Here is a 25,792-nt window from a genome sequence, read left to right on the forward strand (position 1 = left end):
CACAAAACCCATACCACCCCACCCCGAAAAAGCAAAAAAATATAGAGATAAAGTTACTCTGTAGCCACAAAAGACTAAAAGTTACTCCTGACCTGATGATTCTTACCAAGTTCCATGTTTACTGATGTTCAGGTCAAAACCCTCTCTGCTATACACAAACTAGTGTTACCACCACCTTCCAACAATACTAAAGAACCTTTTGGGAGATAGCCACATAAAGTTTCAGTTCATCAGCCTTCACAAACACAGCCCAAACATTATTACCTTCATTTGAGTATTAAGGGGGAAATCTTCTGATGCCAAGGCCACCTCATTCGCTTGCTTGCTTGCTTGCTTGCTTACTTGCTTGCTTGCTTGTTTATTTATTGATTTATTTATCAATCAAGGACAGAAAGAGGGGAAGGACATGGTCTAATTATAGCCAGCCCAATGCAATCTAGATTTGTTATGTTACCAGGCTGACCTGGAATTCAGTAATCCAGCTGCCACGTACTTGGATTAAAGGTGTTTGCCATGCCACCATGACAAGCCTCTGTGATTCCATTCATTCATTCATTCATTCATTCATTCATTCATTTTTGGTTTTTCAAGAGAGCAGTTGCTTTTACTGTTTTTTTAAAATATTTATTTATTTATTATGTATACAATATTCTGTCTGTGTGTATGCCTGCAGGCCAGAAGAGGGCACCAGACCCCATTACAGATGGTTGTGAGCCACCATGTGGTTGCTGGGAATTGAACTCAGGACCTTTGGAAGAGCAGGCAATGCTCTTAACCTCTGAGTCATCTCTCCAGCCCCGAGAGCAGTTACTTTTAATGACTGCCATCCAAAGAGAAAAATGACTGCCACTTACTCAAAATGTCTGAATTAAGCAATAATAATATAGAAAGAGAGCGAGGAAAATAAAACCATAAATAAGGTAAAGATTCAACAATTCTCACATATTTGATCTTTCCTAGTTTTCCTGTTGTTTACTGAGACAGTCTCAACTCTTAGCCCTCTTTCTTTTTCTCTCAAGCGTTGGAACTGCAAGAGTGGACCATCATCACCTTGTCTAACTTAATTTTCCCTAATTTTGATATGAAAGAATAAGTAATAACTTAAAACTCCAAGTTGTGTCCTACTATATACGTCTAAAAAAGAAAATATTAAGCTCAATGAGACAAAATGAGAAAGAGGGAAAAAGCAATCTGAGTCAAATTTTACTGTAACTGGAAACTTGTCTGAAGATTTTCCTCAATGCAGGAGGGAACGGGGAGAATCTGAACATTCCTTGAAACCCACAAGTCTTGACTTGTACTGTCGTCAGATTTTTAAATGAAAGTACTACAGGGTGTGTGCTTACAATTCAGCCACTCACAAGTCTAAGACAAGAGAACCACTTCAGCCTAGGAGTTCAAGTCCAAATGAGTGACATAGCAAGACCTTGTAAGAAAGAAGGGAGGAAAGGAAAGAAGGGAAGGATAGTGAAGGAGGAGAAAAAGCATAAAATGAAATTATTAGGTATGGTAGGTATATCCATTTAATGGACTACCAAAGCCATAAAATATATATAGTAAATGAAATGAACAAAACACAAAATTATATATAGTACAATATGAACCATATAAAACTATAAAACAGACTGGAAGGAATATGCCAGGTCATGGCAGTAGACAAAGTAGCCAGGCCACACATTTGACACGCATAACTAGGAAAAGAAGCTCCTGCCAACATCAGCCTAGATCATGGCATGCAGCCATTAGGAGTTGGCAGAGCAGAAATTCTCTAGGCAACTTGGAAGGGTAATGCATATGGCCAAGGACATCCTGAGGGAAACAAGGCTGCATTCTGATGAGCTAAATTAGGTACCAGAGTTGAACTGTAAGATACCCAGCAGACCACAGAGCTCAAAGAAGAATGTGCAAATAGCAATAAAAAGAATGTCAAATACAAAACACAAAATACCAATACAAATACAAAGAGTGTCAAATACAAACACACACACACACACACACACACACAAACCCTGCAGAAGTAAAGTCAATGCTTGGGCTAGAAGAGATGGCTCAGGGATTAAGAGCATTACCTGCTCTGAGAGAGTTAGTTCCCAGCATCCCCATGGAGATTCAAAGTCCTCTGTAACTCCAGACCAAGGGGAGTTATAAGATGCTCTCTTCCGATCTCCTTGGGTCAGGCACATACAGGGTGCACATACACACATGCAAGCAAAAAATTCAAACACATAAAATAAGTAAATCTAAAAATAATAATAATAATAATAATAAGCCAGGTGGTGGCGGCGCACACCTTTAATCCCAGCACTTGGAAGGCAGAGGCAGATGGATCTCTGTGAGTTCAAGGTCAGCTTGGTCTACAAAGCAAGTTCCAGAACAGATACATAGATAAACCCTGTCTGGAAAAAAAACAAAATTAAAGCAAATAAGCAACATAAAAATAAATAAAAAATAAAGCTCCTATGTTGGGTTAAAGGTATAGCTCCGTTAGCAGAGTGCATGCCTACCATGTACTCATCCCTGGATGTTTCCAAAACCCAAGATACTGAGCATGGAGGCAGAAGCCTGTAATCCCAGTGCTTGGGAAGTGAACGCAGAAGTACAAATCCAAGACTAGCCTTGTCTGTGCAGCAAGTTTAAGACCAGCATGAATTATAAGAGACTATGTCAAAAAGAAAAAAAAACAATTAAGAAAAAACCCTGTGTTAGCTAATCACGGTTAAGTCTACCACTAAGAAGGCTGAGGAAAGCTCAAAAAGTCCATTCCACCTCGAGCTATATTTTGGTACCCTGTCTCAAACAAACAAAATCTTGGGAGAGGGGAAGATGGCTCATAGGTAAAAGTACTTGGTACACAAGCATGAGGACCTGAGTTCAAATCTCTGGCACCTGCATAAAAGAACCAGAAACTTAAACATTTGAAGACAAATAAAGCAACGCCTATGTTGTTTACAGTAACTGAACCTGGATCCTCTGCACAGGGGCTCTGGTACGCATTTTTACAAAATGGTCATGAATTCCTGACCATGGGAGACTTGGTAAAGAGGCTGGTAGCAGTGAGCATAGCTCCTCCTTGACGCTCATGTAACAGTTGTCAACACCAGGTGGCAGCAGCAGCTCCTGGAACTCGACGTCTGAATGACGCCAGTGCCTCCGGGAACAGAGGTGCAGTACAGCAGCAGAGCTGCACCAGGCTGTTACCTTCGCATAAGGCAATATGAGACACACAGGTCATAACCCTCCAAAGTCTCTTTATGAAAGGACAAAGGGGAGACTAGCCAAGATGGCCCCTCAGAAATGGTAGCTTTCCTTGGCTATCGATATCTATGATGGTGACAAATGCCTGCACCTGGTCTGCTGGCCAGCTCAGCCTGCTTCTTCTACACTAGCATGACCTCAAAACTTCACTCAATGGACAGAAATACATGTCCAAGGGCTTGTACCTCTCTCAGATGAGACAGCCCAACTTGCTAACAAGCCTCTAGGCTCTCACAATATATCTGGAAGTTTACCCATGAAAACAGTAAGACAGGGTGGTGTGCCAAAAGCTGGGGAGGCAAAGACAGGAGGATCCTTGAACTCAGTACTGGCTAGCCTAGCTGGTGAGCTCCGAGTCAAAGAGAGATCCTGTATCAAAGAAGGCAGACAGCATTACAGAGAATGATATTCACATGCACACATATTTAAAAATAAAAATCCAGGAAAGGGCTGAGAGCTCAGGGGATAAAAGTGCTTGCCACACAAGCCTGACAACCTAAGTCTGATCTCTGGAACCCAGAAAATCAGATGTGGTTGTTTGTATCCATAATCTCAGCACTCCTAATTTGAGAGACGAAAACAGGAAAATGGGCTGGAAGCACACTAACCAACCAGATAGAGTACACAGAGCAGCAGAAGCAAGAGGGGCCCTGCTTCAGGAGGGTGTAGTAAGAGCACCGACTCCCAAAAGCTGTCTTCAACTCCTACATGTGCGCCAAGGTGCACATCATCATCATCATCATCATCATATTTACAATCCAAGAGGGGGCAAGTCTTATAAATGAAATCCTAGACATCAGCAACCATGGCATGTGGAAGGTGGCACATCTACATATTAATGTCTTTCACTTTTTTGCTAGTTTGGTTTAGCTTTGAGATGGCTTTCAGGCCCTAGTTGTCCTAAAACTCAGAGATCTACCTGCCTCTGTCTCCTGAGTGCTGGGATTAAATACATTAGTTTAAGGCTAATTATTTTTATGTCTCATTATTTGTGTTTGAGGATTTAAGTTTAAACCAGCTAAAAAACAATGTACTCACATAACATCAATTCTCCATCATTCTAGATACACAATTCATAAAGGAGAATTGTTATTAAAAAACTATCTCATATCAATTCCTTTAATATAAAATAATTGGTTTAGGATAATCTGAAGTTACTACCATTTACAAGAGCAAAAGCCTGCTGCAACATAAGCTACTCTTCAGAACCATGTCTGATTAAATTGTAAGACAAATCAATTTCCCTATATGCAGCTAACACAGAAAATGCAAAATGACATTTTTATTCTCTCTACATTTGTGCTTTAGCAAGGCTACACTGTAGTATCAATTCTACATTAGGAATTACTTATCAGAAGTTCATAAATAAATAATAATAACACAAAGGTTATATTTTATTTACAAGGAAATTGAATCCATTATTTATGAACTTTTCAGAACTATCAAGGTCATAGGTAGAGAGAGATTAGAATTGTGATAAATAGTTACCATCCTGCCTACATGTAGGTGAAGATTTATCTAAGGATGGAACATGAGAACTAAAGAAGTTTCAAGGAGAGAACACATATGTTAACATTTTCTGGGTAGGGAAAATCTCAGCACTACAAAAGATGATGATTATAACAGGCATTAACAATTAAGAATCACCTATTTGTTGGGCATTGGTGGTGCATACCTTTAAGTCCAGCACTCAGAAGGCAGAAGCAGACGGGTCTCTGTAAGTTTAAGGCTAGCCTTGCTTACTACATAGCTTGCTCCAGGCCAGTCAGGGATACATAATGAGATCCCCTTCTCAAACTAAACAAACAAAGAATCCCATATTTATTAGGTATAGCAAAATAGTTAAAGAAACAAGCTCTGGGAGTGAATACAAATCTAAGGCTCAGTTCTACCTTACAAGCTGGCTTTCATCTCTGAAAGCGAGAACTAATGTTAGTACAATCTACCCTTCTAGGGTACATTTCAAGGCAAATGGCTATGTGGTAATCAATAAGTCTTAAATACTAGGCAATTTCTCCACTAGGAATTTGTCCTAGGGAAGAGATCATGGATATGCATGTAAAGATATCATTCCAGAAGTACTAATACCCTCCTTTGTTTACAGTCTCACTTCCCAAAGTTTCCAGTACCAGTGGTCAAAGAATCATATAGAAAACACCAGAAACAACTCCTGAGTTTTAAACTGTAAACTCTTTGAGTAGCATAAAGAACTCACACCCTCCCACTCCGGCCTACCCAGGATGTGCATCATCTTTGTCCCCCATATCCACATGCTGTATGCTACCCATATGTTACTTGGGTAGCTATTATCACATGCTTCTGCTCATATAGCCCCTACTTTACTTCATAAAGGTGTCAAAGCAAAAAGTAATATGTTAGCAATTTATGACAGCTAAAGGGAAGTAGTAAAATGCTGCCTTTAGGCAAAAGATTACAACAAGATATTTTGAGAGAGCTAGAGACCACATTGACCCAACTATTACATTTACCCAATTATTATACTATATAATTGTTGTTTTATAATCACTTACTATTAACCTCATACTGTGCCTAATCAGTATTTTAACATAGGTATATATGCATAAGTGAAAAGAAACAGAGACTACAGAGACTTTATTGGACTCATTATTACTCATGTTTATTTATTTATTTATTTATTTATTTATTTATTTATTGGTTTTTCGAGACAGGATTTCTCTGTAGCTTTGGAGCCTGTCCTGGAACTAGCTAGCTCTTGTAGACCAGGCTGGCCTCGACTCACAGAGCTCCGTCTGCCTCTGCCTCTGCCTTCCAAGTGCTGGGATTAAAGGCATGTGCCACCACCTCCCAGTTTATAACTCATGATTTAGATCCATCTGGGGTCTTAGAATGCACTCCTCCATGGATAAGGATCTGTAACGTCTACCAACAGAAAATTCATAATATATACTACCTACATATTCAATATAAAACCTGAATGTGAACACAACAAATTCTACCAATCAAAAAGAAACAAGTAGGAGCTGGATGGTGGTGGCGCACACCTTTAATCCCAACACTCAGTAGGCAGAGGCAGAAGGATCTCTGTGAGTTCGAGGCCAGCCTGGTCTACAAAGCGAGTTCCATGACAGCCAGGGCTACACAGAGAAACCCTGTCTCGAAAAACTGAGAAGGAAGGGAAAGGAAAGGAAAGAAGTATTTCCTATACTAATACAAATGGAGTAAATTCCAATTTATTTTTACCACATTTGTATAATCATGGTAACAAAATCTAATGAAATAGAAAAGTGAAAAAACTATGCCAATCTCTAAAAATGCATCTGCAAGGATTTCAATATTAGCAAATCAAATGTAGACTAGCAAACATCACACCATCGAGAGTTTATCTCAGATACACTGAAGTTGTCGAACATCAGGAAAGCCATTAATGTAACTCATTTTGTTGAACAATTCAAAGATATGTATGATAGCTCCATAAATCATAAAGGAAAGTAAAATCATTAAGGAAATTTCTTTTTAGAAAAATAGAATTACCAAATAGGATGATTCACACACCTGAAGTTGGCAAATGTAATGAAGTACATAGAAAAAGAACTAAAAAAACAAATATACCCACAAAAGAAATCAAAACTGAATCTACATGATGGAAAAAAAAAACCAGCAGTAAACAAACGAGTAGAAAACACGAGTGTGGATCCCTGACATGCCTGAGAAGACAGACTTCTTCACGCATGCACCCAGAACTGAACCCTTCCCATTTTAAATCACTAGCAGTCGTATTTCCAATTTATCTCAGACGGTAGTGTTACTAACTGGTAACAAAAGAATAAATCAGACTCAACTGTATGGCACTTGGAAGGTTGAGGCAGGAGAATCAGCAGTTCCATGATAAACCATCACTGCTGACTGAAAAAGTAAAAATGCAATAATGGGGGGACCCCAACCCAGGAATAGAGGACTTGCCTAGCACATGTGAGTCCTTGGTTTTACCACCAGAACTACAGAACACACAAAACAACTAATAGAAATACACACATACACATAGTTAATATATATATATACACAAATGTGTGTGTATATATATATATACACACATATATACGTATGTACATACATATATACATACATATAATAATGCATTTCTTCATTTTGTTTCCCATGAACAACAAAAAAAATTATCTAAAATTATTAAATATTTTAGAAAAGAAAAATATTAAATAAAAGACACAGAAAAATCTCACCTTAAAAACAACACACATAGAAAAAAACTTAAGAATAAAAGTAAGGTTGGGCATAATGGTGCAAGTCTTTAATTCCAGTACCTGGGAGGAAGAGGCAGGAAAATCTCTGAGTTCAAGGCCAGTCTGGTCTACAGGAGTTCCGTAACAGCCAGGGTTATGTAAAGAGACACTGTCTCAAAAAACCAGAAAGTAAAAAAATAATCTGAGAATTAAAATATTAGCCAGTCATGATGCCATATACCTGCAAACTCAGCACTTCACAGAGGCAGGGAAAGAAGCGTTACAAGCTTGATGTGGCCCGGTCTACACAGTGAGCAGCACTACACCAGCCATGGCTACTATACAGCAAGATCCTATCTCAAAATAAGAAAAAGAACACTGAAAAACTGGAGCTGAAGAGATGGCTCAGCAGTTCAGAGCACTGGCTGCTCTTCCAGAAGTCCTGGGTTTTATTCCCAGCAACTACATGGTTGTTTACAACCATCAATAACTCCAGCTCCAGGGGATCCGCTGGCCTCTTTCCACAGGCTCACATACAAACAAGCAGACTAAATATGCACACATATTGTTAGGTATATTTCTTAAGACGAGCCTCTCCGCCAACGCAAATAATTCCAATCAGATCAAATTAGAACGAATAAAAGATGCCCACATTTAATGCAGCGCTCCCGGGTGGCCCGGAAAGCATGGGTGGGGGAGACCACGTTCCTTTACAGGGCAGCAGCCTAAATAGCCAGTGGGAGTGGTCCTGACCCTCCCTGGGGAGGGGGTCACTGCTTGGCATGCTTTCCCCTGAGGAGGAGTCCAAAGCAAGGCGATTCCCAGGGGAGGGGACTTGAAATGGAGCTTCCTACTCCATTGGCACCCCAAGGATGATTGCCAGGGGCTGGGGTGATGCTTCCAACCCAAACACCCCAGCTTTTGGATATAGGGGTGTCAGGGGCTGGGTTCCTCCCATTTTATGTTGTTGTTTTTTTTTTCTCTGTAGTTTGGAGTCTGTCCTGGAACTCACAGAGATCCGCCTACCTCTGCCTCCCAAGTGCTGGGATTAAAGGCGTGCGCCACCACCGTCTGGCTTGGGTTCTTTTTGACCAAACATCCCACAGTCCTTGGATATAGGGGTGTCATGGGGCTGGGGTCTCACTTTTGACCAAACACATAAAAAAGAAATAAAAATTTTTAAAAGAATACTGAAACTTAACCACTACTTTTTATAAAATCAGCTTATACACTCAAAAAAGAAAATGGATGGGCAGGGTATCTAATGTTTTGAGAAATGAGTCTTTAGAGGTGTAAAAAGCATCACCGGCATCAGTTCAAATGAAGTCTTACATTTCCTTCTATGAAAGCCACGTTGAGGATAAAGTTTGTTGGGAGGCCCTGCTGGTCAGAGGTTGCAGTCCACCGTGACCTGGCAGCTCTCTCCAAGCTCAGTGCCCTGCTCTCAACCTGACCTTATCAGGAGAATGTCTCTAGGTCCCAATACCTGACGCATCTTGTGTGACCCTTGACCCCTGCAGAACCATTCCCCCTGCTGCCCATACGGCAATCAGACTAGCACTACTTTATAATAGGAACGTGCTGTTTAATGCAAATTAGATGATGTCCTAGCCACTGTTCCATCCTTTATACCTCCCCACATTCTGGAATAAAGTTTAACACCTCGCTGGAGTTGTCTCCCAGAAGGCTATTTCCACCATGCTCACAGGCCTTACAAAGCCTGTCCCGTTTCTGCCCCTGGTGGCAAACAGACTGTGAGGGGAAAAATGGAGTCCACAACAGCTCAGTGGTAGAACACAGACATGCTGGAGTGTGCAAGGCCCTAGAGTCAATGTCCAGTATCACCTACTACCCCATCCCTGAAAAAAGAGCAAAGAATAAACCTGAAAGATCTATAACAAACAAAAATAAAGGACTCTATCTTCTGAATGTAGAGAAACAGATATAATTTACAAAGAAAGAAAGCAAATAGACAATGTCTGTTTTTAAAGGCCAGTGAAATTTACTCAACTAAAACAGACACAATGGGCAATGAAATGAAAACTCACAGGAATCTGAGTCTCAAGTATTGGGGGAGGAGTGTTTTTCAAGACAGGGTTTCTCTGTGTAGCCATGACTGTTCTGGAACTCACTTTGTAGACCAGGCTGGTCTCAGACTCACAGAGATCCACCTGCCTCTGCCTCCAGAGTGTTGTGATTAGAGGCGTGTGCCACCAAGCCCAGCTTCTACTCAGCTTTCATTTATTCAACTCAGAAGCAGGAATAATGCCACTTTTAAAAAGATTAAAGAAGCCGGGCAGTGGTGGTACACACCTTTAGTCCCAGCACTAGGGAGGCAGAACAGGCAGATCTCTGTGAGTTCAAGGCCAGCCTGGTCTACAAAGCACATGACAGGACAGCCAGGACTGTTTCAAGAAACTCTGTCTTGAAAAACCACACACACACACACACACACACACACACACACACACACAAATTTGTGTGAGAGACAGAGAAAGAGAGAGACAGAGAGAGAGAGAGAGAGAGAGAGAGAGAGAGAGAGAGATTGAAGGATTACTTAATATAATTAATACACTTATATTAATATAGTAACTGTAAAGATGCAAGGGTTGGAGAAATGGCTCAGCAGTCAAAAGAGCACACTGCCCTTGCAGAGGACAGGAGCTCAGTTCTTAGCACCCATGTCTGGTGGCTCACAACCTCCTTTAACTTAACTCCAGCTCTCTGGAATCAATGCTGTCTTCTGACCTCCACGGGCACCTACACTTTCATGTGTACAGACACAGATAAACATGAAATAAAAAAATAAAATCTTGAACAAACACACACACACACACACACACACACAAATTTATTTATTGTCCTACGTTAATAACCCAATGAAAACATGTTTTCCTTCTTATACACATTACTAGGAGTCAAAGGTAGGGTTCCAGTGTCTTAAAGTCTTGTCTTTGATAAGAAGGACATAGCAGGTAAAAACATATGAATTCACACTGAACTTTATCTGAATAAATAAATACTCAAAAATAGCCAAGAAAACTTCAAAGAATGATTAAGAATTTTTGGCTCTTTTAATACTAAAACATTACGAAATAGAGAAAAACAATAAATGTAACTGTGCACATGATTACAGTATCATCAACTGAATACTGAATTAATCCTATATGATGAAAAAACAATATCTAGCCACTTATCTGATTCCTTACATCAAAATAAAATCTCAATAATCAAATATTTAAAAATAAACAATAGAAAATAGCAGAGAGAACATAAACTTTGATGCCCCAAAGAAAAACACTGAAAATCAAATCACATAAAATTGAAAATGCTCCCAAATACCAATACATCTAAGTCAAAAAAACAAGCTGGCAGAAAAGTTTGCTGTTCTTGTTGCACATAACAAAGGTCAATTTCTCCACACAGAAATAGACTCAGGTTCAATGTTATACATGGCTACAAACACTTCACACCCTAAGTGCCAGACCTTCCTGGGAAAAAACTTGGTACTTAGCCATGTGGTCCACGCCTTTAATCATAGCTCTCAGAAGGCAGAGGCAGGCAGATGTCTGTGAGTTCTAGGTCAGCCTGGTCTACGGAGCAAGTTCCAGAATAGGCAGGGCTACAGAAAGAAACCCTGCCTCAAAACAAAAAAATGAAATAAAATAAAAACTTGGTACTTACATTAAAATGTTTAAATGTGCACAACAGAAATGTCACTCAAAGACAAGCAAAGACAAGCAGTGCACAGGGATACTCACTACAGAACTGTGAGGCACAACTACCACGAAGGGAAATCTTTCTAAATTACAGTGTATCAACAAAAATGAATGATTCATTTTAAAAATATTCACAAATGGGTATACTAGCAAGCACCTGTTGCCCCAACACATGGTAGGGTAAGGCAGAAGGATCACTTGACTCCTGTACTCAGAAACTAGCCTAGACAACTTAGTGAGGTCAAGTTTTAGCAAACAAAAGATGGAAATAATGACATAATAATCTAGTAGCTTATAGCTTTTTAATTTCTATGTGTGTATGTATGTGAACCATATGTATGCCTGGTGCCCAAGGAGCCAGAAGTAGGCATGAAAACCTCTGAAACTGGAACTACAGACAGTTGTGAGCCACTGGGTGTAGGCAGACATTTCTGTTCAGCCAGCCAGCTCCCAAATAGTCACATGGAGATTTCTTATTAATTATAAAAGCTCAGTCATTGCTTACGCTTGTTACTAACTAGCTCTTATAACTTAACTTATTAACTGTTTGTCTTTTTATGAACTGTCATCCTAACTAAAGTGAAGTGTTATCTCACTATGTTTTTATCTTTGTATTCCTTGACTAGTGATACAAAGAATTTTTTCATCAGTCACTTGTATGTATTCTTTTAAGAAAAGTCTGTTCAAATATTTTGTCCTTTTTTAATTAGGTTGTTTTCTTACTACTAAGCTCCTGGTGTGGGAGAATTGTCTGTATTCTGTCAATCATATTTTAATAAAACGCTGATTTGTCAGGCAGGCAGTATAGGCGGGGAAAGCCAGACAGGAAGTAGGGGTGGAGCAAAGAGACTGGGAGTATTCTGAGAGGCAGGAAGCTTCCTCTGCCACTCCTGCGTAGACCACCGAAGAGGCAGCATGTAACCTGACCAGCTGAGAAAGGTACTGAGCCATACCTTTAGATAATGATAATGAATTAATATAAGTTACAAGGACTAATAAGAAGCATGACCTAATGGGCCAATCAGCTTTATAACTTATAGAGATCTCTGTGTGATTGATTTTCCTTTGGAACTTGCCGGTTGTGGGGTACTGGGTGGGATAGAAACCCCAACAAGCCAGCCCTCATGTTACAAGCTCCTTATATATGGGGAGTATTAATGTTCAACCAATTGCATCACTTCTGGATATTGTCTCCCATCTGTAAGCTTCCTTCTTCACTCTACTGATTTCCTCTGCTGCATAGCTTTATAGCTTTTTAGTTAGGTGTAATCTCATTTACCTGCTTTTGCTTTCATTGCCTGTGCTTTTGAGGTTATATCCCAAACAAATCATTGCCCAGACAAATGTGGGTATTTTCTCCTAAGTTTTCTTGTAGCAGTTTCATAACTTTGTCTTACATTTAGGTCTTTGATCTACTTTTCGTTTATTTTTCTTTATGGTGTGACATAAGTATCTAATTTTTCCTCGGCATAAGGATATACAGTTGCCTCTAACTTCTATTGAAGCAACACCATCTTTTGTTCATTGTTATGTTGTTTTTTGGGGTTTTTTTTGAGGGTTTTTCTGTTTTTGTCTTTGTTTTTTGGTTTGTGTGTGTGTGTGTGTGTGTGTGTGTGTGTGTGTGTGTGGTTTTTCTAGACAGTAGCTATGGTGCCAGTCCTTGAACTCACTCTGTAGACCAGGCTGGCCTCAAAATCACAGAGATTAAAGGCGTACGCCACCACTGCCTGGCCATCGTTATGTTCTTACCACCTTAGTGGCTATAATAGTATGGATTTAAGAATATGGATCGATTTGTGTCTGGTTTGTTGTGTGTTCTGGTGCTGGGGATTGAACCCAACTCCTTGCACATGCTAGGCAAGAACCTACATTCACCCCAAGCCTATGGGTGTTTTTGCACTAGTCCCATGCTGATTTAATTACAATAGTTTTATAATGTTAAGTATAATACTGGAGTGGCAGCAGATGGTCCAGGAAGATGACATATAATTACCCTTAAGGAATGAGGTTTATTAGGAGAAAGGGCCTCCAGTTCATGATCTGGCCTCAAGGTAGTAGGAAGCCCATTAGAAGGGAAAGGGTTCAAACTATGCAAGAGGTCATGACAGGGCCTTAAAAGAAAGAAAATTTCCCTTTAATTCCTGGAGAAAAGGTTCATTAAGAAGAGAGCAGGAAAGATGGCTCAGCAGTTAAGAGCACTGGCTGCTCTTCCAGAGGACCAAGGTTTCAATTCCCAACACCTACACAGTAGCTCACAACTGCCTGTAACTCCAGTTACAGGGTATCTGACACCCTCATGCAAGAAAAACACCAATACACATTAAAAAAAAAAAAAGTTTGTTAAAGAGCACATGCTGCTCTTCCAGAGGACCCAAGTTCAGGTCCCAGCACCTATGTCTAGCACCTCACAACCACCTGTTAACTCCAGCTTCAGAGAATCCAGCACTACATGCATGAGCACAAACATGGAAAAAAATCTTAAAAAAGAAAAAAAAAAAAGTAAGAGGGCCAGGTGGCAGTGGTGCACGCCTTTAAACTTAGAACTTTCAAGGACAGTCTGGTCTACATGGAGTGAGTTCCAGAACAGCCAGGATTAAATGGGGAAACCCTGTCTCAACGCCCTCCCCTCAAACAGAATAAGAAATGGATAGGAGTATGGGGTAGAAGTCAAAGAACTTCTCTAGCTAGACCCACTGATAAGAGTCTCCAGAGAAACCCCTGAACAAAGAGATGCCTGCCTTGTTTAATATACATACATTTTAGAGGCTGGTGGGAGTGCTACATGACATGATTTAGTTCAACACGGGTCACGTGACAAAGAGCATGAAAGAATCAGAAGTAAATGAAGAGCTGTCAAGTCACGGTACAGATTGCTTCTTAGCTCTTTCCCAGAGAGCTACAGGTAGGTGTGGCCATCTCTTTAGGCTGTGGGAAATAGCCTTAAGAACAACCACTGTAAAGTGGCAATATGTAGTATATTTTGAAATCAGGTAAGAAGATGCTGATTTTCTTTTTACTCAAGACCGACTGACAACTCAGAGACTTCACATTTATTTCTCTAATGAACGTCTTATTTCTCTAATGAACACCATTGGTATTTTGATGGCTACAAAGAATAACTAGAAGCTTCCAGCAGTGTAGACAAAGTTGTTTGTTTTTGTTTTCCAAGATAAGGTTTCTCTAAGTAAGTAGCATTGGCTATCCTGTAGACCAGGGCTGGCCTTGAACTCAGAGATTCACCTGCCTCTGCCTCCCAAGAGCTGGGATTGAAGGTGTGTACCACCACTGCCAGAATTTTTATTGTTTTTGTTTTTAAATGGGGACATTTTCAACAGTGTTAATCCTTCCAACTCATGAACACTGGATACTCTCATTTATTTGTACTCTCTTTCATAAAAGTTCTGTAATTTTTAGTTTTGAGATACCTCCCCTCCTTTGCTCCTATTATCTTTTTTTGTTTTGTTTTTGTTTTTTGAGACAGTTTCTCTGTAGTTTTGGAGCCTGTCCTGGAACTAGCTCTTGTAGACCAGGCTGGCCTCCAACTCAGAGTTCCGCCTGCCTCTGCCTCCTGAGTGCTGGGATTAAAGGCGTGCACCACCACTCTCAGTTGCTATTATTATCTTCTATAGCTATTATAAGTGAAAATTGTTTTTTTTTTCAAGATAGAGGGTAGTACATAAAAATACAACAGGGTTTTTTGTTTGTTTCTCTAGGGTAAGAAGTTTTTTTTTCTTTCCTATTCACTGATTTTTGCAGTGTTAGAGGTTAAATCTACATTCACTCAACTGCACATGCTGTATCATTGAGCTAGCTCCCTACCTTCACTTCTATTATGATGATTTTATATCCTCCACATGAATTTGTTCTCACTGTATATGTGTTTGTGTCCTCTTCAGAGTTTTCTAAATATGCTCAGTTTCTGCCAGTGTGACAACTACCTGAGGGGAACTGTCATATAGATTGATTTGGGCTCACAGCTTCAGGTTTCAGGCCATGGTACTCTGGCACATGGCATGATGGGAGAGAGCTGCTCACTTCTATAGCACCAGGAGGTAATAACTCCTTGGCTCAGGAAGCCTGAGACATAACTTCCAGAGGCGTGCTCTCAGTGACCTGTTTCTTCCAACTAGGCCTCATCTCCTAGTTCTCCACCTCCCAATAATTTCATAAATTGTGAACTTCAGTAGAGTAACTGATAAAGGCAAACCCTTATGATCTGATCGTTTCCTACAAAGCTCTACCTTTGAGTATTGCTATTTGGGGAGCCAAATTACTCTGGGATGTTTTATATCCGAGTCAGACAGTTTAACTTCTACCTTCTCAATCTGGACACCTTTTATAGATTTCTCTTACCTAACTGCTCTGATTAGGACTTGCCTTTCTCTATCAAACAGAAGTGATAAAATGGCCATCACTGTCTTTTTCCAATTTTAATGGTTTCCCATTCAGGATGTTAGTTGTGGATTTTGTCAAAATTCGTAGTTATTATGCTATTAATTCTATATCTAATTTGTTGAGTTTTTGCCAAGGGATATTGACTTTTATCAAATTCTTTTCCTGTATCTCTTAAAATAATCACCCTACGGTTTTGTCATTATTCTCTTGATATGATCACCCATATTTACATGTGTTGAACCATCCTTGCATTTCTGAATGAATCCCACTTTACCATGGTGAATCATCTTTTTAAATATGCAACTGGATTTTGCTCAATAGCTTAATGAAGATTTCTGCATCTGTGTTCAAGAGTAATAGTTTAGTTTTTTGTCTTGTTTTATTTTTTGAGACAGGACTTCACTATATTACCTTTGAACTCACAGGGATCCATCTACCTCTGCCTAAGTGTGGGCATTACAGACACGCAGCACCAACCCAGCTTTTCCTTGTATCCATGTCTGGTTTAGGTATCAAAGTAATTCAGGCACTGAAGAGCAAACTTGGAGTCCTTTCTCCTTTCCAAATTTTTAGAGAGTTTTTGCAGAACTGGTATTAGTCTTTTAGATACTTGACGGAACTCATCAGTGAAGTCTCAGACCCTGGGCTTACTCTACGACAAACTTTTACTTATTTAATCTTACTCATTACTGGACAGTTCTCCATAATTCAATTTTGGTAAATTGCAGCATCCATGAACTTACTTCTCCATTTATCAAAAATTCTTTATAACTCTCAAGGCTGTATTCATGTACCATTCTCTCCAATATGAATAGGATATACTGAGTGGAGGGTCTGTGTTATCTAACTTTCTGAATGGTACAAGATGTCTCTACTATGTCTAATTAAAATATTGAGAAATATTTGAATGAGAAAATGAGGCATTATCATAACTGCCTGCTTTCATGTCAGTTTTTTTTTCAAAAAATATCTATTGTTCACATTTACTCTAGGACAAATATTATGCTGGAAATACCACCATCACTCAGACAAGCTGCCTCTTCTTCATGGTATTTGTATTCACCAACTTGTATGTTAAAGAAGTATTCTAGAGCCAGGCGGTGGTGGTGCACACCTTTAATCCCAGCACCCGGGAGGCAGAGGTAGGTAGATCTCTGTGAGTTCGAGGCTAGCCTGGTCTCCAAGAGCTAGTTCCAGGCCAGGCTCTAAAACTACAGCAAAACCCTGTCTCAAGAAACAACAACAACAAAAAAAAAAGTATTCTGTAACATCTGCAACACCCATTATCAACAAATTGTTTCAGAAATGAAAGTAGCCAGGTGGTGGTGGCACAAGTCTTTAACTCCAGCACTCAGGAGGCAGAGCAGGCAGATCTCTGTGAGTTCAAGGCTAGCCTAGTTTACAGAATGAGTTCCAGGACAACAAAGGCTACACAGAGAAATGTGTCTCAAAAATATAACAACAAAATAAAAGTATTGGGCTGGGTGTAGTGGCATATGCCTCTAATCCCAGCACTGCAGAGTCCGAAACAGGTGACTCTCAAGTTTCAGTGCAATCAGGGCTACAGAGAGAAACCCTATGGGTGTGGTGGCGGTGGGGGGATTGATTATCAAGACTCTCCAATGTGTTCAGCTCCTCTCAATTTGATGATTATTTTCAGGAAACATAAGAATGAGGCTTCTGAATAAGGTTTATTTTTTATAAAAGAAGCAATACTCAGAAGACAAGTGACAGCTCAACTTCCAAGTTCCAACACTGATTGCTACAGTACAAGTGACGTCATCTCTTTAGTCCTCAGCCTCATTTGTAAACTGAGAATGATGATTACTCTCTAGGATTCCTTTTGGATATAGTTGTGTGATTTTCTACTATTTTCCATATGTTAAGTATATCTAGAGAATACCAGGTTCCAGGTTCCAATAAAAGTCACTAACTGGAATTTGCCTGAAAAAGAATCTAAAGAATGGTAAGTAGATTCTAGTCATGTAATAAAAGCAGTAAACCAAATACTTAAAAAGAACACAACATTACCATCAAATTGTTTCAGGCTGACATGTTAAAAAAAATGCTTGGGATTTCCTCTGGGGGATCCTAGCAAACAAAACTAAAGCAGTTAGTTATACTATGGCAAACCCTACTTTAGTTAAAAGAAAAATAAAATACACATCCAGTTAAAATTAGGAGGTGGCAAGTTTTCTTCTCCAGAAGGAACAGAAAGTAGACTACCAATCAAAAATGCCTATATATATATATATATATATATATATATATATATATATATATATATATATATGAGGTAACCCAGACACAGAAAGACAAATATCTTATGTACTCACACATAAAGTGGCTTTTAGACATAAAGAAAAACCAGCCTGCAATTCACAATCCCAGAGAACTAGACAACAAAGAGGACCCTAAGAGAGACATACATGAATCTAATCTACATGGGAAGTAGAAAAAGACAAGAATCTTCTGAGTAAATTGGGCACATGGGGACCATGGGAGAGGGCAGAAGGGGAGGGGAAAGAAAGGGAGGGGAGCAGAGACAAATATATAGCTCAATAAAAAAATTTTAAAAAAATACCACCATCTGTTTTCTTGCTGGGCATCCTCAAAGTTCAAGGCTATTCCCTCACTAAATGAACAACGTGTAGAAGGCAAGCTATCTATCATTCATCTTTATATTCCCCAACACACCATTAACTGACACAATTGTACTACACAAAAATAAACAATAAAAGTTTACAGGTATTCTTATAAAGATTAAACTCAATCTAATGACTATACATGAAGAGTCAGTCTATCAGGCTGGGAAAATGGCTCAAGAGTATTCACTGCTCTTGCACAGGAACTGAGTTGGATTCCTTCCCTGTCTATTTGGCCTCAGCCCTGGAAGCAGAAACTGCTTGTGTCTAAGTTTCCTTTTGTCCTAGTAGGTGGTCTATTAACTCTTTATATTAAACTTTCCCTTTAAATTTTAAAATGAAATCCAGATGTATTGAAGAAAAACATGTACCTGGTGATGGTGGCACACACTTTTAACCCCAGAGTTTGGAAGGCACAGGCAGGTGGATTTCAGTTTTGAATTCAAAGTCAGTCTGGTCTACAGAGTGAGTTCCAGGACAGACGTGCGTACACAGAGAAACACTGTCTTGGGGGAAAAGAAACAAGAGAGACTATAAAAATATTGAGAAATAGGAGGTGGGAAGATCCTTCTAAACCAGAAACCTTAAGATCATAAACTTTAAAAAAAGAAAAAAGGAACTGGAGAGATGACTCAGCGATTAAAAGCATTGCCTGCTCTTCCAAAGGTCCTGAGTTCAATTCCCAGCAACCATATGGTGGCTCACAAACATCTGTAATGAGGTCTAGTGTCCTCTTCTGGCCTGCAGGCATACATGCAGACAGAATATTGTATACATAATAAATAAATAAATTTTAAAAAATAAATAAAAAGAAAAAAAGAACAGAGATGGGCATGATGGCGCATGCCTTTAATCCCAGCACTTGGGAAGCAGAGGCAGGGGAATCTCTGTGAGTTTGAGGCCAGCCTGGTCTACAGAGTGAGTTCCAGGACAGTCAAAGGTACACAGAGAAACCCTGTCTCAAAAACAAAAAACAAACAAACAAAATTACAACAAAAAGGTCAATTGCAAAAAAATTGCTTTTTGTACAATTTTTTTAAAAAGGTAGGTAAATAACAAACTAGGAAAACAAAATATCTAATACATAGCAAAAATCTAGTACAGTTTATAGAGCACTCCTCTAATTTAACAAGAAAAGAAAGCTGAGATTGTTCAGTCGTTATTTTGCCACACAAGCAGAAGGACCTGAGTTCAATTCCCCATCATCCACACAAAAAGCAAGCCAGAGAAACACATCTATAACCCCAGCTCTCGGGAAACAAAGACAGCAGGATCTCTGGGGCTTGCTGACAAGAAAATCTCGCCAATTTCAGCTGTAACCAGCTGCTCAGTTGTAACCAGCAAGTGTCAAGTTCAGTAAGGGACCCTGCCTCATAAAATGAGAAAGGCTTAAAAAGACATCTAATGTCAAACTCTGACATCCATGCACATGAGTGCATGCACCTGCAAATACACAAAAACATATACACCACACACGCAGGAAAAAAAATAACTGGCAAGGGTAAGTCAATGGGAAAGATGATATAATAGTCAATTCACAACAAGAACTTAGTCAACGAGGGCCAGTCAGCCAGTTCAGTGAATGAAGTGGCTAGCCACACAAGCCTAGGGAGTTAGCTGAATCTGATCCCTAGAACCCATGAAGAAACAGAAGAGAAAACCACCTCTCACAAACTGTCTTTGACACCTCAGAAGCACTGTTCTATGAGCACACATACCCCAAACCATTAAATAAAGTAATAAAAAATTAAGTTAAGTAATATAAACATGCCCTACCTGAAAACAATATAATCACTAAGGCTCAGGGATGGAACACTTACCTGGTATATACAAAGAGCCTGGGCTCATTCCACAGCTCCATGAAAAGGAACAAGAGAATCAATCTACTTTTTAAAGTCACCGTTTGTCATCTACCTGCTTCAAACCCTTCAAAGGTTATCTCTTTCATCTCTAAAGATGAGACCACTAACACCTCAACCTTCTCTCTGCTTGCTCCGAGAGGGACTCCTGCTCCAGCAGACAGGAACACCAGGACCACCTCCTCTAAATGGCCAAATGCCTGAAATGTGTAGTACTGTTTGCCCCGACAGGTCCTCAGGCAGAATTTTGGGATTCCTTGACTCCTCTATCAGTTGTCAAATATCCAATGCCATCAGCAAAACCCTCAGGCTATTATCTCAAAAAAAAAAAAAGTTTCCATCAATCATCTTAGTCCAGACTCCACCTTTTCCTGGATCCAGGCCTCCCTTAAATCCTAGTGCCAATCCAACAACCAAAGCAATGTGGGTTTGTTTGTTTGTAGCTTTTGTTTATTTGTTTGTAGGATGTTGCTTTCAGTTTTTTGAGGCAGGTTCTCCCTCTGTAGCCCAGGCTGGCCTCAAACATTGCAGCAAGCCTCTGCTTCAGTCTTCTAGTGCTGGGATTACAGGCTTGAGCTATCAAGCCCAGCACCTTTCTTGTTAGGACCAACCATATCACTCTTCTGCTTAAAACCTTTTCAATGTTTTCCCCTAGTGAAATGGATTAATTCACTTGCTCATTTTTAGAGTGAAAGCCGATCTTTAAAATGTTTTTGCGGCCCTACAAAATCACCCTCCCCTATCTCTGTGATTGGCTCATCCTCACTCTGCTAACACCACTCCAGCCACAGCTGCCTCTTCAGTATGCTAGATATGTCCTCCCGAAGCTTTGCCTCTTGGCTAATTCCACTTCGTCCTTCAGGTCTCTGAATAAATTTTATCTGTATCGGAATAGGAATATCTGTATCAGAAATCACTATTCCGACAATTCATTTAAAACCAACCCCAGGGCTAGTGAGAAGGCTTAGCAGTTAAGATCACTTGTAACTCTTGCAGAGGAACCAAGGTTAGTTCCTACCCTCCACACCAGGTAGTACAAATTGTAACTCTTACTCTTGGGAATCTAACACCCTCTTCTGGCTTCTGGGAACCTAACCTACCCCACAAGTACATATACACTTAAGTAATCAAGATAAATAAATAAATAAAACAATCCCAATGCTTTCTAGGACCCTGCTCTGCTGTTTTAAAGAGCACTTACTGGCTAAGAATGTATATAACCTGTGTATGTTCAGTACCTGATTCCTTTCATTAAGGCAGGGCTGTTTATTACCTGTCATGCTCACTGATGGATTATAATTACCAGAATTGTGCCCGACAAGTAGTACACATTAGTAATAGTTGAATAAATGCTTTTACACCCGTCTGTGGAATAATCTAATTAATGTCTAAATGACTACCTAGGAACAGAGACTGGATCTGGTTTGACTTATCTTTGTATTTCTTAGAGACTAACAGGGGTTAGCATAGTCTAGGCATCAAAATGTTAACTAAAGAACACCTCAGGTATGGTAGGCATACTTGTAATCCCAGCATTTAGGACATGAGGTGGGACTACTGTTAGCTTGAGGTAAACCAGAGCCACGCAGTGAATCCAAGACTAACTTTCACTACCTAGCAGGAGAGTGTAACAGCCATCCAGAGCTTTTAATGATGGAAATCTACCTTCTCATATACCTTGGCAGGTATGTAAATTGATACTTTTTTTTTTTTAGCTTAAACTAGCAGCAGCTTTAACATTTAAATCCGTCAAGACGTATCCTTTTAACTCAGCAGTCTCACAGATAAAAATGCAAGAGTGCCAGTGGTTTAGGCCTGCAATTGCAGCTGCTAAGGAAGCTAAGGCTGGAGGATCTTAGTTCAAGGACTGCTGTGTTAGAGTAAGGCCTTGTCTCAAGAGGTAAAAGAAACTAGAGCTATAGCTCAGTGATACAGTGCTTGCTTAGCATGTACAAGGTACTGGATTCAAACCCCAGGAGAAAAAAAGTACACCATCTTAGCACTGCTTATAAAATGAAGAGATTAGCAACCAACCAGCGCATCAGTGGAAATACATAGCCAGGCAGGGTGTCTCATGCCTGACATCCCAATACTCCAGAGGATACAGCAGAATATCATGAATTGGAGGCCAGTTTGGCTAGACTGGAACCTTGTCTCAATAAAAATAAAAATAGGGGTTGGAGAGATAGCTCAACAATTAAGAGAACTGATTATTCTTCCAGAGGACCTGGGTTCAATACCCAGTACTCACATGGTGGCTCACAACCACCTGTAACTCCAGTTCCAGGGATCCAATTCCCTCTTCTGGCTTCTGTGGGTACCAGGGACAGACATACATGCAGACAAAATACAAGCACACATAAAATAGCAAAAATCATTAAAATAATAATGAATAAAAACAAGAAAATTCATCATGCATGCTACACACGTGATGGAATAGACTTTTAATAAGGCACCCTTTTCTGACTCCAAAGGCCTCAGACGAGCACATGGTGCACAAACATGCACGCAAAACACCCAAACACATAAAAATAAATTTAAAAAAATAAAATAAAAGCATCAAAGGGGGCAGGCTTTGCAATGTTTTGAAGCTAACATATATTATAAAATGTGTTAAGAAAGTTAAGCATATCTATATCCTCAAATACTTATCAGTTCTTTATGGGAAAACATTCAAAATCCTTTTTTCTAACATATAATTTTTAAACAGAAAGATTATATAAAAACAAAATAAAGGGGTCAGTAACATCACTCAGTAAATGTGACTGCAGTCAAGCCTGTCAACCTCAAAAACCACATAATGAAAAGACAGAACCAACTCCTACAAGTTGTCTCTGACCTTGTGGCAAGTATACATACACAAACACACACAAATAAAGGTAATTTTTAAAAATTTAATTTTAATAAAGCAAAATCAGGACAAATGCTTCTAAGATATAGTTTAGCTTCAACTGAAGTCTGAAAATTTTTACACTTGAATTTGAATTTTCAAGGGAAAATATTTAATCAATTGACACTGGTTTATTGAAATGCACCATCAAAACACCAAAACTTTCAAAAATTACAAAATAAGAAAAAATGTAAATGCTATATCACATCTTGCCAATTACATACAAATCTACTCCTAATATACCATATCATCATGAAAAACAAGTCAAGTATGTCAAAAGAAAAAGAGTCAGCAACTGTTACTGAGATGGCAGGAAAGAAAACTAAAGACCAAGACTAAATAGTTGAGTTTAATGTCAGTTTGACACAAGGAATTCTCCAACTCCTTTGTAGAGACTGAAATTCAAACGTGCTTTTAATTAAAGTTATCACCATAAATCCAACTAAAGAAAAAAACTAACTCCCCAAGATGAACTTGTAAGTATACACTGACACAAGGAACTCAAACATACCAAATTCTATCTCCCTTTGAGAACGATAGTTACGGTCACCTGTTTACATTAATTTACCATAAAAAATTACAATGTAAACTTGAAAAATAGGTAATAACCCTGAACTGAGAATAGCAAGAATTGAGAATATGAGATTCCTCAATGCTAATGTTTTCCTCGATGCTGGGAAGTGTTTAGTCACTTCTGCCTATTTGCAGGGAAGACCATTTTCTATCTTAAAAGAGGCAGGAAATGTGGAGTCTAGACTCATGTCACCTGAGTTGTCCATGGCAGGCAAAAGAAGGCAGCAGCCAGTTAAGCACACCTACCAGAAGCCAGAGTTTTCTCTGTATTCTGCCTCTGTCTGCAGTAACAAAGAGGGTTGGGAAAGTTTTCTTCCCTGACACCAAATACAAAAGGTGAGAATTAAAAGAAGATCCAAAAAGCATCCCTGTTTCTTGACAGCCCACCACCTCTTCTCTTCTACTGGAATAAAACACCAAGCGAATTAAAGTCCAGGCTGGACATCACCCCTTAGGCAACTAACAAAACCCCAAACTAGAGGCTAATAAGTTTAGGAGCACACTTCCCAGAGAGCAGCGAGAGCCTTAAAATCTGATAACATTGTTTCCAGTCCCCCCCACGACAAGAACTAACAGAAAGATTTCCACAAAACGTTACTTCAAGAGACTACTCTTGGGAAAGGCCAAATGAAGTACTTCCTGTGTCCAAGCACCTATCCCTAAGCACAAAGGCCAACTAGAGAAATACACCTGAAAGAACTTTCTCAACTGGATACAGAAAATCTTGTCAAGGACCAAGCACATTCTTTCTTTCCAAACATAACTCCATGTTGAGAAATTAAAAATAAAAAATCTGAAACAATGTGGCCAAAACTCCGAAGCACAGCTCAGTCCGCTGAAAGGTCAGGAAGGGTTCTAACAATCATTATGGCTTATTTAGGGCAAGGCCTTGTTTCCCTTCCAAAAATATATGGACACTATTAAAAGACAGTTTGTCCTGCACCTGTAAGTCACCACTACTGAGGCAGGAGGATAGCTCAGGAGTTTCAGGCCAGCATGGTCAACGAATTGAGACCCCCGTCGCTTGAAAGGAAGAGAAGAAATGGAGAAAAAGACTGATTCCTCGACTTTGGCTTTCTCGAGCACCGTTTTCATTTCTAACACTATCAAAATAATACTAAGCTATCCTTTTACAGATGAATGTTGCCATCTTTATCGCATGGCCCCCGGCTTGCCCATTTTTCCCGATAAAGAGGCATGAAACAAGTACTCCTCGTGCGTCAGAAAGTGAGGTCCTAAGAGACTAAGAAATGTGCCCGGGCTTACCATTAAGCTACACTACCACTCAAAGAAGGCTACCAAATCGTTACCGATCCCAGTTACTTTTAGGAGTCACAGAACCCGGTGCAAAGAGCGCTGGAGCGTGGCCTGAGGAGGCGGGGGCGGAGGTGGGGCGAGAGGGTACACCGCCACTCCAGCGCTGAGGGCTCGCTTTTTTTTATTTTATTTTATTTTCAACGAATATAGCACACATGTTCTCGCTTGCCATCCTCCCCACGGGCGCAACCCACGTGTTAATCCCACGGCACCTTCCTCTCCGCGCTCCCTCGCCGGCTCCCCACGCCCTTCCCCGCGGTCGCCCGCGCCCGCACCTCCCGCCCCCTCCCCAGCCGGGCTGCCCAGGCCCGCGCCGCCCGCGCGCTCCCGCCTCCGGCCTCGCGGGTCACCCCTGGGCCCGCGCGCGTGCCCTTCCGGCCCCAAGGGCCCCCGCGACGCCGCGCCGGGCAGGGCAGGCCGCGCCCGCCATGGTGGGCGCCTCACCGTCAGGCTGGGGAGCCGGGCCCGGCTGCGCCATGGCCAGGAGGCGGCCTCAGGGAAACGGGGATGGGCGGGGAAGCGGAGTCCCGGGCTGCCGCGGGCTCAGCTGGCGGAGGAGGCGTCGACCGAGCCGCGGCCGCCGCCGCCCAGGGAGGAACCGCTAAGGCTGGAGCCGCCGGCGCCGCCACAGCCCCGGGCAGAGACGGACCGGAGCGCCGACCTCCGCCTCCTCATCCTGACAGCGGGAAATAAGCAGTGCGCAGGCGCGGGGGGATGGGGCGGCACGTGACGTTGGCCTAAGGGGAGGGGAGGGGCCTCGAGAGGGAGGGAGGGAGACGGGGTGGGGGGGTTCGGGGACTGAACATCAGAGGGAAGCTGATGAGGAGAGCTAGGCGTGGAGAAGGCTGGTGGCGGGAAAGGCAAGGACTCTTGAAGCTCCTGGCTCCCAGAACCCAGCTCGCGAGCCCAGCCGCTGCTT

General features: G+C 40.7%; 1 protein-coding gene across 2 annotated transcripts in view; it reads right to left on the reverse strand.

Annotated features, from left to right (window-relative positions):
- Rabep1 (rabaptin, RAB GTPase binding effector protein 1) overlaps positions 1–25,536 on the reverse strand; it is a 100,139-nt gene extending 74,603 nt beyond the window's left edge. Inside the window, exon 1 of one of the 2 annotated variants that reach the window (XM_085695224.2) lies at positions 25,318–25,536. In XM_085695224.2, the coding sequence (XP_085551350.1) occupies positions 25,318–25,351 (34 nt within the window). In that variant the 5' untranslated portion in view covers positions 25,352–25,536. The remainder of the gene's footprint in view (positions 1–25,317) is intronic. The other variant, XM_085695223.2, reaches the window with a different exon arrangement.
- Between the last annotated feature and the right edge of the window lie 256 nt (positions 25,537–25,792).

The sequence above is a fragment of the Myodes glareolus genome, chromosome 9 (assembly GCF_982192425.1).
Source record: "Myodes glareolus chromosome 9, mMyoGla1.1, whole genome shotgun sequence".
Classification (NCBI taxonomy): Eukaryota; Metazoa; Chordata; class Mammalia; order Rodentia; family Cricetidae; genus Myodes; species Myodes glareolus.